The sequence below is a fragment of the Fukomys damarensis genome, unplaced genomic scaffold (assembly GCF_012274545.1).
Source record: "Fukomys damarensis isolate Sample0158 unplaced genomic scaffold, DMR_v1.0_HiC HiC_scaffold_2, whole genome shotgun sequence".
Classification (NCBI taxonomy): Eukaryota; Metazoa; Chordata; class Mammalia; order Rodentia; family Bathyergidae; genus Fukomys; species Fukomys damarensis.
In genome coordinates, this window is record NW_022900914.1 from 60,878,140 (window position 1) to 60,896,171 (window position 18,032).

At 43.3% G+C, this 18,032-nt stretch overlaps 1 protein-coding gene across 8 annotated transcripts in view; it reads left to right on the top strand.

Annotated features, from left to right (window-relative positions):
- Window positions 1-18,032, top strand: part of Smyd1 (SET and MYND domain containing 1) — a 48,213-nt gene that overhangs the window by 4,862 nt on the left and 25,319 nt on the right. For 4 of the 8 annotated variants that reach the window (XM_010625638.3, XM_010625640.3, XM_010625641.3 and 1 more), the window contains 3 exons: window positions 867-1,037; window positions 1,522-1,617; window positions 4,098-4,206. In XM_010625638.3, coding sequence (XP_010623940.1) covers window positions 1,022-1,037; window positions 1,522-1,617; window positions 4,098-4,206 — 221 coding nt within the window. In that variant the 5' untranslated portion in view covers window positions 867-1,021. Of the gene's footprint in view, window positions 1-866; window positions 1,038-1,521; window positions 1,618-4,097; window positions 4,207-5,310; window positions 5,469-18,032 lie in introns of those variants that run through there. The other 4 variants (XM_019207678.2, XM_019207679.2, XM_010625642.3 and 1 more) reach the window with 3 other exon arrangements.

Genomic DNA, 18,032 nt, shown 5'->3' on the forward strand with positions numbered 1-18,032 from the left:
AAAAAAAAAAAAAAAAAAAAAAAAAAAAAAAGACTAAATTTAGAGCTAAAATCCGGCAGTTCCAGTGATGGGCCACTAGATGGCGATCCCTGCCAGCATGTGGCTCAGCCACCTGGCCACTTGGTGTTTGAACAGGGGACCGCTGCAGTTTTCCAGGGTTTGGCAGATTAGTGCCTGGAAGGTTCATACAGCCACACAAATTGTCCCAGTGATTTCACACTTATCCCAAACTATATAGGTTTGCTTTCCATCTCCATCTCCGTGCTTATTTGTACATATTCCTCCAGTTGTAACATAACCAAGGGAGGGCGGCACAGTCACTCTCAAGCCTTTCTTAGGTTATTAGCTGAAGGCTCAGGATAATAATATAAATACCAGGCTACAATTCAGAAATTGAGGCTTCAGTGTGGTATTTGGATGCATATTCTACTCAAGATGCAGGTGGAGTGGAGCCCCTTCTTATATTAAGAAGAGACTTAAAGCCTGTGCCTAGTCTTGTGACCAATATATTGAGAGTACTTTCCATTACAGCCCCCTACTCCTGGCCTCATCGTGTCACATTCTACTTCGGCTGTGCATGACAAAGGACCCAGCATTAGCTTTGTTTAGCTGTACCAATTGCCTTGAACTTGTGTTAAGGGATTGAGGTTTGGGGTAGCCACGGTAATGTTCTAAGTAGGTGTGTGGGTGTCGAGGGGAGGTGGAGTGGGAGGAAATGTGTTGAAAAAGAAGTAGATAGAAGGACATCCTGAACTTACTGGTCCATGCTGGTCACTCGTGGTGTCCCTTTAGGTGGAATCTGCCCGTTCAGGATCCTCCTCTGGATGAGGTACTTTTTGGGCTCAAGGTCACCTTTCTTTTTCCAGGCACTCAAATGAAAGAGACGGGCTGCCTGTTGAGATCATTAGGAAAGGAACACGTTTCCAACCCCTTGGAGTGGTAGAGGGCTCATCTACAGCAATGTGATGGTGAAGGTCCGTGAAGCTCAAGTCTACCATCTTAACGACCATACCATGGTGTCATGTACTTGGGTCCAGGTAAACTCCTCATTTGGCCTCTCAGGAAGTGCAGAATGAACCTGTTTCTTCTTCCATACTTGAAGATGTGTGCTATCGGAGAGAATTCTCATGTTCTTTTCTTCTCTGACTTAACGTCTCAAGAGGGCAAGTTAAAAAAATCTTTTCAAAACCCTTGCCTTGTTTATCCTGCTGAAAAAGACCAGCTGTTCTGAATGGAAGCCCTTGTACTGTGCAGGAAGCATTTCAGAAACGTGAAAAGAGTTTTTGGTTGTCACAATGATTGGGAGTGCTTTCGGTATGTTGTTGTCAAGGCCAGGGCCATCACGAAATGTTTGGATCTCACTGGAAAACAGCAACAACAATAACAACAACAAACAGAAACCAGGGAAGGCAAGGGTGGATGGGCACAAAACTTTAATATCAGATTAGTGTCGAGATGAGGGCAAGGGAGCCCTAGCCCCAGAACGAGTGCCAACACCTCCTGTCTCATTGTCTTGGCCAGAGATTCTAGAAGTCCTCGGAAACAGAGAACAGCCATACCCAGTGAAGAATATCCGCCCATCCTGCAGAAATGGCCGTATCCAACTATGCATTTCAGGTAGGTGAAAACCTGTTTATAATTTTCCGAATCTAGAATACTGTTTTGCATGTGGTCATCGGATAGTTTTTGTGAAGTATTAATACATACTGCATTTTCTAGGAATGTGATTTCTTGTTAATTGAAGAAAGTCATTCTTTTCTTTTGCTCAGAACATCACTGAGAGTAATTCATGGTTTCAGAAAGCCATGGCACAGACAGCAGTGTCCTATGTGGTATTTGTGCCTCCAGAATAAGATAGAGGTTTTGCAAATGGGAAGGGAATCAAGAGATGGACGGAGGGTAAAGGGGATGGGAAAGGGATGAAAAAAGAGTTGAGAATGCGATACACACGGCCCAGCTCTCCACAATGAATGTAATCATTATGTATGGCAAACATGTGCTAGTAAAAATTTAAAAAGAAAACATATTTCATATTATTCATTGTTAGTTCTCTCTCTATATATCCTATAGTTTTATCATTTTAGCATGTGTAGCTGTTCCCAAGGATATGATTAATGAGCACATTTACATACTTAATTCATAATTAATATATTAATAAATTAATTTTTATTTTATCTTATTAGGGCAGGTTAATAGTTATTTTTTTTAAGTATAACAGCTAGTAAATTATATTATGCACGATTTCACTTCAGAGTAGCAGAGAGATATTGCATAATATTTACCGTGACAAGAGACTAAGTGTTAATGCTTTATAAGCTAGCTTTTTATTGCTGCTGTAACAAATTATGACAAATGTAGTAACGTAAACAAACATAAACTCATCATCTTACAGTTCTGGAGGTGAGACGCCAGCAGTGGGATTCACAGGGCTGAAATTAAGGTGAAGGCCAAGTGGTGCTCCCTCTGGGTGTCCTGGTGACAGTCTGGACCCTTGCCTAGACCAGGTTCTGGAGGGTGCCTCAGTTTCTTGGCTCGTGATCCATTCCTCCATTTTTAAGATCAGCCACATAGCACCTCCAAATATCCTACCCTCTTGTTTCCACTCTTGTATCTCCTTCTCTGATCCTGGTCCTCCTGTCTCCCTCTTACAAGGATCCTTGTACATCTGTACCACAGGGATTATCCAGGATCATCCCCCCATCTCAGGGTCCTTAATTTAATCACATTTGCAAAGTCCCTTTTGCCACGTGTTAGCCCATTTTGTGATGCTATCACTGAATGTCACAGACTGCATACTTCATAAAGAGTAAGTTTATTTGACTCATGGCTTTGAAGGCTGGGGATTCCAGATCAGGTGGCTGTAACTAGAGTGGGCCTCCTTGCTTGAGACCGAAGGTGGCACAGGGCACCACCTGGCAAGGTGGAGCATCTTCATGCAGTTCTCTGTCCTCTTATGAAGCCATGGTCCATTGGATCAGGGCCCCATCTTTATGTCTGTCTTTAACCTTAACAACTTTCCACAGGCCCCACCTCCAAACACCAAGACTGGACTGAGTTTCCACCTTCTTCATTACCTCATGGGGATTCCACGTCAACATGGGTTCTGGTGAAGACGTTCAGTCCACCAGCAACATAGTCACAGTCTGGGGATTTGGGCCTGCATGTCTTTGGATAGCCATTGTTCACCTGCTACACTTTGATAATATAGTAATTACTGTTCTGATAATGTTGGTGCTCATAGAAAAAAATGACGCTTTGGGCTGGTGCTTCCTCTCTCTTTCTGATCTTGGGGTAGGTAGATTTCTTCCAAGACTGTGGCTTGGGCTGCACATGTTCCAGGGCAGAGAAGAGCAAACCATTCTCTGCTGGGCTGAGCCACTGGTTTCCAGGGCAAGATTACAGTGGCAGGGTCTGGAGTTTCCAAGCATTGTGGATTCAGGGCATTCACTGGATTGAAAAACTCCTTCTTACTGTTCATTTTCTCTTGGAAGTGTGTGATGTTTATGTTTCTTGAGGTTTAAATGTTAAATTTCTAAGCTGTTTTGCTCTTCAAGATTCATCTGAAGTCACTGATTCTTTGGCTTCAGTGGTCTATGAATTCTGACCTAAAAACCAGGATATATGCTCTTGTAGTCTAAGAGTTAAGATATAAGGATTTTTTGGATGTGCTTCCAAGGGTCAAAGGAATTTGGGGAGATGCTAGTTGTTTCAAGACACACTAGAATTTGTGGCACATCCTGATACTTTGGGGAGGGTAATATGACAGGGTAAAGCAGCCATCATTTAATGAATATTTTATAAAGTGCCAAGTGCTGTGTCATGTCCTTATACATATTACCTTGTTTAACTCTCCTTTCAGTCCACCCTTGTTTATCGCCCTTGTTTTGCATGTTCTGTCTAAAAATGGTAGTGTCAAGCTTAGAATTCAGAGTCAGGTCTGTTCAACTCAGAAAGCAGTGCTTATGAGCTACCATACCCATAAAGATCCAGGACACAGCATACCCCGTAAATAGACATGTCTTAGCGCATTTGTACCACTGTAACATAAAACCGAGGACTGGGCAATTTATAATGAATAAAATGTTTTTGGCTTATAGTTCTGGAGGCCACAAAGTTCAAGATGGAGAAGCTGCATTTCTTTGAGAGCCTTTTTGAAGGCATCACGGGTCAGGGGGCTCATTCTTTCATCAGGAACCCACTGCCAAAGTAAGTAACTCTTGATAATGGCATTGATCCAGGTGAAGCCCTCATGAGCTAATCACCACTTAAATGTACTCTCTCACACTGTGCACTGGAAGTTTGCAACACATTTGAACCATGACAAGAGGTATCAGTATTATGTGGAAGGTGAGCCACAGCTCCAGACCTGCAAGTGTCTTTCTTTTCAACCATAGTAAGTTCTGTTTGATGGCCAAGAAGAATGGCATTTAGTTCAATGAGATTTTACAACTGTGCCTCTAAAGTGCTCCTGGGTAGGAGGAAGGACAGAGCACACTGCCATTCCCCTGGCATCGGATGTGTTTCAGGGAATCTGATAGAAAGATTGAGAAGGGGTTATTTTCAAAGGGCTCATTCTCTGTGTCCAGCCTGTATCTAGTACACTTGCATCATCTGTGAAGCTAAGAACCTCTCAGACCTCCGTGCCTTGGTGTGGGGGTGCTGTGGGAGCCCTAGGTTATATGGGGAAGGAGGGGTTCTCACTGTGAGAACCCAAACGGTTTGGTTACCTGTATGCCAAAGGGCTCAGTTTAGCCTCTTCTTCCTGCAAAGTGTCCCCCCTGCATCGGGGAGACACTAGGGGTAGAGTAAGAGGCCCATCTTACTTGAAGTGTGAGCCTGACAGCTGAGCCGTCCCAGAGCAGCAAATATCACCTTGCCTCTTTTCTTGGACTCCTCCAGCTGTCTGCTTTTGATAGACAGAAGCATCTGGCTGCTAAAAATATCCTGCTGACCAAGTGCTCAACTCAAGTGGAGCCTGACTGCAGTGTGGAGCTTAGCTCCGGCAGAGGGTTGCTTCTCGCAAAGGAACTTTTGCAAACTTGTCAGGCCCTATCGTGGGACCACACTAGTCTTTAGCTATTTTCTACTGTGCTGGGAGATGAAGGAGAATGTTTGCAGGTCTCTGTCCTCTTTCTCACTCTACCCCTGACTCCAGGAACAGTGGTGGAGGGGGAGGTGAGGGCCCAGACTCCGAGGAGGGTGGGGAAGGGGAGGTGGCCTGTCCATTTATAGTCCTGCTCTTTGGGATGCTGAAGGTGCTGAAATAGCAGCAGGGACAAGAGGCTCGGCACAGTAGGAAGTAACCACTGAGCTGGCCGCACAGACCCTGAGATGACAGTAGGGAGCATGGAGAACGTGGAGGTCTTCACTTCCGAGGGCAAAGGCAGGGGTCTGAAGGCCACAGAGGAGTTCTGGGCTGCGGATGTCATCTTTGCCGAGCGGGCTTATTCCGCAGTGGTTTTTGACAGGTATGAAATGTGGGAGTTGCTTTCCTCTTTCCTGTTGGCTCAGCTGGTGCCAAACTCCCAAATATTTCGCTTTCACACATCATTGCGGAAATGGCACTTCTGACACCTGTTTCCTTGCATAAGCGAGGAGTCATTGCCTGTGACTTGCTGTGGCCCCTCAAAGGGCTGGGAAGGTGAGCGAGGGCTTTGGGACAGAGTCTCCTAACATCAGTCAGCTTGGTTGACAGCTGCGGCAGAGGTGAGGTGCTATGGGAACTCTCTTTTTAGCTCTTTTTGAAATATTAAAATATCTATAAATATATTAGAAGATAAAACGGTTGCTGAGACTAAGAAGTGCGGTGATGATTTAAATGTATGTCTTTCTAGAATGTTCTTATGTAATTGTGTTTGTCTGCACTTATTGAAATGGGTAGCTGTAGTTTGTTTAGTTTTTATTTTTATAGATTGCTGCTTAGCCTTTGAGCTAGGATCAAGTGTATTTTAAAAAAAATTTAAGTGTATTTTTTATAGAAATGAGATTTTACTTCAGCTACCATTTTAGATCTTGCTCTTTCCCCTAGACATATTTTAATGTCTATCCTCATGGGAATGACGAGACCACAGATACTTCTTTTAAAGCCTCAAAGAGCTCTTTCTTTTAACTACATGTAGAGCTATCCATATTGATTCATATACTATATGCATCACCACTTTTAGCTGCTGGGAAGATTCCACTCTATAAATATATGACATTTATTTCTCCATTAACAACGAGAGATGTTTGATAGTTTACGATTTTTTATAAAATCCAACATTTCTGCAATTAAAATGCTTTCTCGTGTCTACTTATAGCCATGCAGGATTGTTCTCTAGGGTATATGACTAGAAGAGGAATTGCTGGGCCATAGGATATGCTGTTTTCAGTTTTGAGAGGTCTTATCAAATTTACCTTTCCCATTCTCCACAGTCCTGTCCAAACGGGGCCATCAAATCTTTAAAAAATCCTGCAGAGCGATAGCATTGAAATGAAAGTATTCCCCGAGTCCAAGGTTGAAGTAACCGGCCTGGTATTTATGTGGTCTGAGTTAACACAGTCTCAGATAATCTAGGCTTGTGATCGTCTCACTGTTCCAGTCATCCTGGGCATGGGTGCTGCTTTTTAGCAATAACTTCGTTAGCATTCAAATTCTCTTGGTTTCCTCCCTACCAAGACCTACAGGGAAAAGGCAGTGAAGTGGGACACATGGTTCACCACCACCTACAGAATATCAGGAGCTGATAGTCATAGGTCCTCAGGGGAAATCGTCTTATGTCATTAATTTATGTCTGTGTGTGTCAGAGGTGGGGTGAGTGCAGGTAGGGAGGCAGCTGGATTCAGTCAAAATAGACAAATTCAGAAAGGCAGGGACTGGAAACACTGATTTTCATTCTCTCACCAAGTTGCCACCTGACCTTAAAAGAACATCTCCTCCATTTGATGTCTCAGATTCCCCCAAATCAAAGTAGCCAGTTTCTCTCTCAAGAATGTTCGGGAGTGGTGTATGGTCTCCCAGTGAAACATTCTTATTTTAGAAAATGCAGAAAGAAGAAATATATCATCACAAAAGATAATCACTCTTAACCTTTGAGTGTTTTCTTTTAGCTTGTTTTAAAATAGCTTTCATAGCTGGGTGTGGTGGTACACACCTGTAATCTCAGCATGCAGGAGGCTGAGGCAGGAGGATCGCTGAGTTCAAGGCCAGCCTGTACTACAAAGTGAATTTAAGGCCAGCCTGAACTATATTGCAAGAGTCTGTTTCAAACAAAAAAACAAAACTAGCTTTCACTCATATTTGTACTACACATTAGGGACCGTCATTTATTTTTCTTTTAGAAAGTTACACTTCTTCTGTGCACTTATACACTCTTCAGAGACAGAGGATATAAGGGCTGTATGTTCTACCATTTGCATCAGCATTTAGGCTGTATCTTGTTTTTGTTATTATAATTTATCATTCATTTGAAGTAATAAATTCCCCAAATTTTGCAGATAAGTGTTACATAAAATGTTAGGTCACTACCACAAAGGTAATAACAGAATGACAGGGTTAAATGACCTTTAAAATGACTGATAAGGGGGCTGTGGCTGTTGCTCAGGGGTAGTATGCAATCTTAGCATCATAAGCACAGCAAAAGAAAATGACAAGACAAAGAAATGGAAGAAAATTAAAAAGAGAACATTTCCTAACAATGTTTTCTCCACATCTGGGCATGGCAATGTATGCCTAGAATCCCAGCACTTGGGAGGCTGAGGCAGGAGAATCACTGTGAGTTCCTGGCCAGCCTGGACATCCATACATAGAGAGAACATTTGTCAAAAAAACAAAACAAAGGCACCCCCCCCACACACAAAAACCCCAAGTAAACAAAACCAAAAAACCTCCTGAAACCTCAAAGTAAATACATACAGTGTGAGCCATGGTGTACTCCACGCTTGGCCCGGAATAAATTGCTGGCAAGGATGCTGTACAGAGTCAGGCCCCAGAAGCAGAGTCGAATCACAAGACCTTGAAGATCTCTTTCAGTCTGTGATGCTGTGGGCTGTGTGATTTCTTCAGCCCGCGCACAGGGCTCCCAATGAGGTAAGAGAAGAGTGCCAGGTGAGTAGAAGAAGGGAGCTTATTCTGTGCATTATTTTCATTCAAAATCAAATATAAGAAATGACACACGAATAGTGCTTACGGGCAGGATGAAGAGCCAAAATAGTATTCAATTCTTCCTTTTCAACGGCCTCATATACTTGAATGTAGAATCTATCTAACCTAGGGTTTTTATAAAAAAATTTTGAGGCAGGGTCTCCCTATGTAGCTCAGGGTCTTGTGTTTACTATTCAGCCCAGGCTGGCCCCACATTCGCGGTGATCCTCCCACCTCAGCCTCCCAAGTGCTGAGATTACAGTTGTGCGCCACCATGCCCAGTTTAGCCTAGGGGCTCCTAATCTGGATCTGTGGATGCTTGGCTAGGAAATATTAATAACTGGAAGATCAAAATTCATGTGTGTAGGCACACATGCATTTTATTTCTGTTAGGAAGTCCATAGTTTTCATCACTTTCAAATGTTCCTCAGCCCAGAAGGTTGAGAACCAGTGAATTTATTAAATCCACTCGAACGGGTGGGGAAACTAAGAGGTTAGAGGGGGTAACGTGCTTTCCCAGGTCTGGTGAGGAATAGGGCAAGACTGAGTCTCACTGTGTCCCATTCAAGTTTTCACTTTTCAACAAGTGGCCTGCTTAATTTTGTTTTGTATTTGTAGGAACAATAAATAAATTTACCTTTAATAAAAGAAAGAGGATCCACTATCAGTTTTAGAAGAATTAAAAGCTGACCTGAGGCCTTGAGGTTGTTAGAGCTAGAAACTCATAGGTAAGCAACAAGAATATACATGTGATCTAAAAAAGGACAAAGTGTTTATAATAATAAACCAACGTATCAGTTTCCTAATGCTGTAACAAGTTACCTATGGTAACCTGTGGTACCCCAGTGACTTCAAACAACATAAATTTACTGTCATACAGTTCCAGATATTAGATGTCTAAACTGGTCCCAGTTTTCCGTTTCTTTGCCGTCTCCAGTGTCTAGAGGCTGCCCACAGCAGGGAAAAGGCTCATGGCCCCCTTCCTGCATCTTGAAAGCCTGCAATGGCATCTTGCCCATTCTGACCCCCTGCCTCCCTTGGATGACTCGTGATGACATTAGATCTACCTGGAGAATAGGATGCTGTACCTATCTCAAGGTTCCTCTCCTTAATTCTATCTGCAAAATCCCTTTGTGATGTCAGATAACACATTCCCAGGCTGTGGGGATTGCACTATGAACACTGTGGGAGGCTATTATTCAGCCAACAATATGCATTTTCTTTTCTTTTTGTTTTTTGAGACAGGGTCTTACTATGTAGTTGAGACTGACCTGGAACTCACTCTGTAGCCCAGGCTGGTCTTGAACTCACAGTGATCCTCCCGCCTCAGCCTCCCAAGTGCTGGGATTACAGGCATGCACCACCACACCCGGCAACAATATAGATTTTTCTAGATTAATCCTGGCTGTTACTGGATTTTAAAAAAAAATCTCTCCCCCGCCCTTGGGGATTGAACCTAGGGTCTTGATTGTGCCAGACAAGCCCTATACCACTGAGCTAAAACCCTTGTCCCCCTTTTAAATTCTTTACATAAAAATATGACAAGTTCCTAAATGAAATAAATCAGATACACAGCTTCAATATTGCATGGTTTCTCTTATATGAGAAACTCAAAGTATAAGTAAATCGAAGAGCAAAATAAAAGATAGCAGGAAACAAGACGATACAGTGGTACCTTGGTTCACGAACTCAGTTCTCTCCATAATTCTGGTTTCAAACTGACTTGGACGTGAACTGAATCAAATTCAGTGGTTAGGTTCAGTGGTGACCTAGTGGGGAAATTTCATTTGGTTCTCATCCAGTTCAGTTTACAACCAGAATTACAGAGAGAACTGAGTTCGTGAACCAAGGTGCCACTGTAGATCTTTTGCAAAAGGGAAGGAGACTAAAAGTTGAAAGAATGGAAGGAGAAGGGAAGTAAAAAGAATTAAAGATGTTTTATGTGCCTGTACCAACTCCACAGGATAAATATAATCGTTATGTACTGCAAACACATATTAAGAGAATTAAATTTTTAAAAAAATAGCACAATTAAAAATAAAAGAAGCTAAAAATGTCCAGGAGATCATGCATATATGTGTACAGGGGAAAAACTGAGGGGGGTGTGATAAAAAAGTTGAGAACTTTTAAAGAAATCAACGTCAACCAGCTTGTTTTTGAAAACAGACAGGAGCTTCTGCAGGCCCACTGGGGACAGCTGGGCTTTTAGCCAGTGCAAGTCTGTGGGATCAGCCCTGGCAGGCTCCTGCATGAACGTGTCCCCTTTAGTCTGATAACAGCTGAGGGGTGGGTGCTGGAGGACAAATGATGCTATAAATGGAAATAATTTAATAAAGGGATTTGAGAGATTCCTGAGCAGTTTGTTTAGAAAATGAGCAAATAAGTGCTTATTAAAGTATTCAGGTTGCCTCCATCAATGTTTGCACTGGTTGAGGATGACCACGGTAAACTTAGAATTTATGCCTTTAATTCGGTACTTCTAGGTGCAGAGGCAAGACTTGTTGATATGCCACATGACCTGATGTGAGCTGTCTGTTACATTTTACAGAATAATCCTCAGATTCGGAAATTTGGGAATACTTGCTTTTTTAACCTAGCTCACACCAAATGGCGAGTCACCGCCATAGTGAGGTCATCTTCGCTCTTTTGCATCTGATGGTGTGATTTGAATTTGAGGTGACTGGAAACGCAGCCAGAGGTGAGGGGTGTGTGTGCACCTTGTCATGGGAGGTGTGACACTGGAAATCTTGAAAGTTGATTTCTTTTTTATTAGTGCATGCATGCAGTATATAATGATTGCATTCATTGTGGGGAGCTGGTACAAGTACATAACACATACCAATTCTTTTTATGGTCTCTTCCTCATCCCTCCCACCTTCCTGCTCCCTCTGTCTCTTGGTCGCCTTCCCCTTTGCTAAAGAGCTATTTCCTAAAGAGCTGCTTCCTGTTTTTTATCAGGCTGAGCAGTTTTGAGCAGCTCGCAGAGACAGAACTGTCAAAGAAGCCCTCTTTGGATGTGTTTTGGCCGGGCTTGCTGCCCACCAGGCAGACACCTTGTCTTTGCATTTATCTGACCATAACTGACCATTTCCATACAAGGAACTGAGCAGTAGCTGCTCTTCCATCCCTCTTGACTCTGACAGATGACAAAACCCAGGCTGAGGACTGAGTGGGGCCTTGCTGAATGGGTGAGGGCACAAGCAGGGCTACCGGGAAAGCAGGTGAGCTTGGGAGGCCATCTACCCTTTGGGCTAGGAGCAGCGACCCAGCAGAGGAACTGATTAGCATAATATCTCTGGCAGGGCATGATCACCATGGCTCTAAAGGCTTCCTGTGAAGATTAGAAAATGAGAACAGCTAAAAGCATCTCTGAAAATTGCAAAGCTCTGTATAAAAGGGAGTTGCTACTTGGAAGTCTGACAGTCTAAGGAGGTATGACACCAGCTCAGCTTGACTGGGACAAGCACTGTTTCTTCTGGAATCCCAAAAGAAGTTTTAGGATTTTCTGTTTTTTTAGGCTGTTTCTGCCCTGGACGATGTAGTGGTGGGTATTTCCATCCAGGAAGTGTCCTTGTCCTCACATGCATTTCTTCTATGGTCAACTTCCCGACAGTAAGAGGCTGCTGGAAGACAGCTGAACTTGGAGACCCCCTGGCCCAACCTCTCCGATGACAGGTGGGCTGGGAGGACCAGGCTGATGTCCACTGAGCACAAGTGCAGTGCCAGGCTCTGGGCTGACTGCTTTACACAGTTTATTTCATTTAACCCTCAAAACCACTCTGAAAGTAGTGGGATTTCAGAACTTCTTTGAGTCTTTCTTCTTGCTTAAATTAAAAAAATAGTCTATTTCAATCAGAAACAATAGTACCAAGTCTAAAAGATATCAAGATGTAGGTATTGCTATACCCATCTTCACATAAAGAAAGAAAAGCTCAGAGAGGTTAGGGACTTGCTCAAAGTCACACAGCCAGTAGATACTAGAATCAGAAGTTGAATCCAGTTCTGACCAATCTTCTGTATTTGATGTCCTATATTACCTATTCTACCACTGATGGGGGCGATATGGCCATCAAAGGGCTAGCTTTTTTTAAAACTTCCCTTTCCTGTCTACCTGACATTTCTCAGCATGCCCCACCAGAAGAAGCAGATTCAGGTCTTCTTTCAGGTCTGTATTCTTGCTACTCAAAGTTGAAGCATCAGTGTCACCAGGAATAGAAAGGGCAGAATCCTATCTTAAAATGCAGAATCCTGGGCCCCACCAAGACGTGGAATTGGAATTTGAGTCTTAACTTGCTCTCTGATGTTGTGTGCGCACACTAAAGTTTGGGAAAACCTATCGCGCATGTCCCCCCTTCCCAGTTCCAGCTTCGTGGCTGAGTCTTCCCAGCAGGTAAGGTGAAGGAGAGAAGGGCTGACCACATTCCCAGGAGACCAGACTCAAAAGGTAACTCCCAAGGCTTCCTGGGGTTCACCAAGGAGATATATCTTTGCAATGCAAATGGGTATGTTCATTGTGGGGAATTGACATGCAGACGTATCACATCTTAGCCACAGCTTTTCAAACTTGGCTCTAGACCTAGTAAGATCGTAGCTGTGTACGATAAAACAGATTGGTGAGCCTGGAGGAGATACTTGGTAGTTCAGAACCTACTATGAGTTCACGGTGAGAAAACAATCATTCCAAACCAAGCACTCTTTCTGTTTATGAAAAGTAATCGCAAGTTACATAGAGTGAGTGCAAAGAATCCCATGTGATGAAAAGATGGTGAGATGTTGAGCTGATAGATTTATTGGCCCAAGGCCTGATAAATAATGGTTGTAAAGGCCTCCCTGGCACCCAGCTAGGGGTGAAGAATTTATTCTAGTGCCTCAGGGCTCTCTCTCTCTCCAGTTTTGTCCTGGTCAAAGTGGTTATGAGAGACTTGGAAGACATGTAGACCATTGCCCTGGAAGTCATTCTTAGGGATACAATACAGCTGCAGTTCATAGCAGGTGGTTTATTCTATGATTGGGCCCTATTACAAGTGTAGTAGGACAGTTCATGCGAACCTGAGGCAAGTGCCAGACCAGCTGTATTCTCTCTCCTTTGGAGTGAAGCTCTGAAATCTTGTCCTAATAAGCCACAGGCTGTGTTGGCCAAGGGCAGGCCAGGACAAGGGGTCTAATCCCAAGCAGGAAATAAGGGCATGTTAAAAAAGCAATAGCAGAACCCATTAGAAGTCAATTTAAAATTTAAAAATACTTTATTTTGCTATCAACATGTGCCAGAAATTCTAAACAATGTCAGAGATTATATACTTCTCCCTTTAAACATTCATGATGGTCCATATTAAAAAAGAATTGCTGGGCTGGGGATTTGGCTCAGTGGCACCATGCCTGCCTTGCAAGCACAAGGTCCTGAGTGCGATCCCCAGTACCAAAAACAAAACAAAACAAAAAAAAGAACTGCTGTGGACTAAGTTTCAAGTTAGCACATTTAGAAATGACTTATCCTGTGCTCTGCCTGGAAGTTAATGCCACAGACCCTCAGTGATACAGTTACCCTTAACACATGTGACCTCAGCTACATGTTTTCATTCTGAAAGGCTTCTTACCATTGAACTAATTAGCTTTTTGTGGTACCAGGGATTAAACCCAGGGTGTACACAATGAGCTACATATCCACTCCCTTTAAAATATATTTATTTTGAGACAGGTATTGATAAGTTACTGATTTACCCAGGCTAGGCTCAAACTTGTGATCCTCCTCCCTCACCTTCCCAGAGGGCTGCGATCACAGGTGTGTGCCACCGTACCTGGATCCATGTGCTTTCATTGTGAGAGTCCGTGCCGAAGGTTCAGAACTGTTTGATAGTGTGTTGGCCACAGTCCATGTCTCCAACCCCTGTGCTACTACATATTTTAAGTAAGGAAGAAATAATCAATGATTATAAAAGCGAAAAAGCAGAACTTCTGTTATTCCAAGTGATTGCCTAGGTTTTACTTATGTTTAAAAGTTTTATATTTTAAAATTTGTAATTAATTTGTGTGTGTGTGTGTGTGTGTGTGTGTGTTATTGGGGATCCAGGACTTCTTGTTTGCTAGGTAAGTGCTCTACCACTGAGCTACATCTCCTGCGTTTTAAAAATCTCTTCTTTAATTTTGTAAAATTCTTTACTATTTTGAGATAAGGGCTCACTAAGTTGTCCAGGGTGGCCTCAAATGTGAAAGCCTCCTTCATCAGTTTCCCAAGCAGCTGGGTTATAGATGTGTACCACCATACTGGCTTAAAATGTTTTTTGAATTTAAAATTTGGATGGATTGTTGGGTTGAAACACAGGGCCTCCCTCATGCTACGTGAGCGTGTGCTTTAGCCTGAGCTATATCTCCAGTTCCCTGTATTTAACGTTTAAAATAATAAAACTGATGCAAACTGTACAGTGTAATATTTTTGCTCAATGGATGCCAATTTTAGCATATGCCCAAGATAGAAATACATGCATATGAATAAAAATATGAGGATAGTGTGTGTACTAGAATGTTCTAAAATGATCAGTTTGAGAATTATGACAGCAGTCCCAGAGTGGGGTTGTTCTCTGATAGGTGCCCCTGGAAGAGACGGGCAAGGAGCTACAAGTGACTAATGGCCATCAGGACTGTGCTTACTTCTAACTGTTCTGTCTTCAGATCCTTTCCTGGTTACTCTCCCTTTCTTTCCTGCCTTGAGTTTGTGTTCCTGGTCTGTGTCCCATTCCCTGGAGAGTGGCATCTGCTTCTCCTACTTCTTTCCAACCTAGAAAGATTTTTGAATTGTGGATGACTCTCAACTTAGCATGCTAGCATAACACCAGTTGACACAATAAATATCCAAGATACTCTTGTCTTTTTGGAATGCTACACCCGAAGCAGCCAGATAACTGTAAAAGTGAAGGCTCCACTCCCAGTTAAACAACTCAGGGCCATGAGGGAAATGCAGGGGTGATGGGCATGTTTGCTTTGTTGATGATGATGTTGGGTAGATGCACTTGCCAGCACCTACGAAAAAGTGTACACTCTGGGAGATGGACTGAATGCATTTTGCCTTGTGAGATGGACATGAGCCTTTAGGAGCTGAACGGTGTAGGTTAAATTTCCAATGTCCTGCAAAGATCCATGTACAGAAGGCTTGGCTTGGAACCTGTGCTCTGTTGGTGGTGGTAGAACCTTAGGAAGTGGGGTTGTGTGGATGGACCTTACATCATTGGAAGTACATCCTGGAAGGGGTAATTAGGACCCTGGCTCCTCCCTTTATCTCTCTTTGCTACCCACCAGCTCTGAGGTGAGCAGTTTCCTCTGCCGCATGTTCCCACCACGATGTATTGTTAGAGCAATGGGTCAGTCCAGCATGAGCTGGACCTCCTAGTCTGTGAGCCAAAACAGACTCTCCTTTTAAAAAGTTGATTATCTTAGGTATTTTGTTACAGTAAGAGAAACTTAGCACTGGGATTGAACTTAGGAACTTGTGCGTGCTAAATATATACATATTTTGAGACAGAATCTCACTACATAGTTCAGTCTGGTCTTGAACTCCCTGTGTAACCCAGGATGGCCTTGAACTTGAAGCAGTCTTCTTGCCTCAGTTTCTCAAGTGCTGGGATTATAGGTGTGCACTGCCACGCCTGGCCCAAAAGTGTATATTTAAAATATGTATAATTTATGGTATGTCAGTTGTGCCTCCATAAATCTGTGCAGAATATCAGTACCATGTGGACAGAGAGAAATATGTCTTGGCTCTAGCACCTTTGAGAAAGCTCAGGAAATTCTAGTGACTAATTTGTAAATTAACTTTAAGCTAAGGTGAGTTCCCCCCCACAAGAGAAACTAATGGAGGCCTCATCTCTCTATCCTGTTGGGACGTTCATGACAAATGACCTTCTCAAGTAGAGTTCATGCTCCAGGACATAGTTATAATGGGCTCTGGATTCTGTGCAATTCTAAGTATGCTAGGGTAATTCTACTCCTTCTCTCGCACTAGGAAATTTAAGAGAACCCAAGTATAAGAGCAAGCCAGACATTATGATGGACATTGCCTTGAATTGGCTGTAGCCTGTAAGTAAGCACTGACCTTCCGCACCCTCCAGTACTTTAACACTGTTAATGGGTTACTAGAAAAGCACCTCACGGCTAGCTGATCCCAACAGAATACTGCTTTGAAGTCACCAGGTAGAGGCTGAAAATTGCATGGACTTTGGGAAAGCCCAGGTCCTAGTTTGGAGCAGTAAACCTCATGGACCCCTCAACTGAATCAGCACCTCGCCCTCTTCTTGATGCCACACTGGGATCACCAAGTCTAGACTTACACTGGCCCTTGAGCTTGACCTCTAGCACTGGGCACAGGATCTTGCTCGATTGTGCTGCTACATCCCTGTCCTTGGCTGCAGGGACCTGCTATAGGTTCATTAGAGGCCGCCAGAGTGATGGGAGAATTCCAGAAACCACATTGTACAGAGACCTGTTGAAGGAACCAGGAGCTTTTAATTAGGAGAAGGGAAATGAAGTGCGGTGGTGTTCCAATTCTTAAAGAACTGATCTGTTCTTGTTCTGGTTCCACTGGGCAAGCATCCAGAGGACCAAATCACGGTGCAGGAGTATGTTTTTGGGGATATCAATTCAATCTTAGCAAGGAAGGAGTTTGTAGCAGTTAGGACCAGCCACCAATCAGCTAACTGCTCTTAAAAGCAGGGGCATCTTCACTATGGGAATCAGAAAATTAGTGGTGAAGGATGAACATGGAAAGATTTTCCTCCAGGTTTTAGAATTCTGTTACTCGAAATGCCCCTGTTTTCTTAACCTTTTGAGATATCTATTTAGACTTTTAGCTCCAGCTTGAGTTTACCTGTCCACTTCCACCTAGGGAGCTCAGGACTTCTCTACACAATACTGAGCTGGTTTTCGTCACGGCTCTGCTTCAGTGACTTTTCTCCCTGCATTGAAGGAACATGGAGGACACCAGATGTCACTCACTCTGGGAGCCAGGCTGCATGTTAAATTCATTTCCTATGCCATAGCCTATGTCCTTCTATCGGGGACTGTTTCAAATGGGAGGCACAGACTGCCTAGTGGGAACACTGTGAGGCTGTAGCATGGGATAGGAAACCTCATTTTCCCACATCTCTTCCCTTCTCTAGCTCTACCCTTTCTTGGAGCCGGAAGAGCATATCAGATGACACCAGTAATCTTGTAATTCTTACTGCTGCAAAACACAGAACTGTGATGTGGAATATGTAGACCAAGCTTATTTTGGTACAGTACTGTCTACCGCGTTTCTTGTCCCATCATAGCAAAGATAGTTATGATTTTTTATACTTTTGGGAAGGAGACATTACTTTCTAACAATGAGAAGGATGTGACACACCACACACTCTCAATGAGTGTCAGTGGCATAGGGCCCATGAAGAGTTTTGGCTCACTCTCTCAGCCCAGGAGACTTCTGGGCTTCTCCAATGTGTTTTAGGAACAGCGCCTATGCTCCCCTGTCACAGCAGTCAGCACCCTGAGAGGTGACCGCAGGCTCACAGGTTGTTTGGTTGGCACTCTGTGGCATTCCCAGGGCCTGGTGCAAGTAGCTTATGAATTCATACTTGCTGAGTTGAGCTGAAGGGCTGATTGATCTCCAGAGGGCAGTAGTGTTTCTCACATCAGGATCACATAAAAATATTATTAAAGGACCAATTATAATTTATTTTTAATTGAATTTATTGGTACATTCTAGATAGACAGTACAGTTACATTCATTACTGGGATCTTGTACCTTTACATGCCAGGTCTTGGGTCTCATTTTTTCCCCTTGTCCCCACCCTCCCTTCACCCCCTCCTCCCCTCCCCACCTTCAAACACTTTAATTCCATTTTTACATTTTCTCATATTTTTTTCCTTTTCCCTTGTTCCCCTT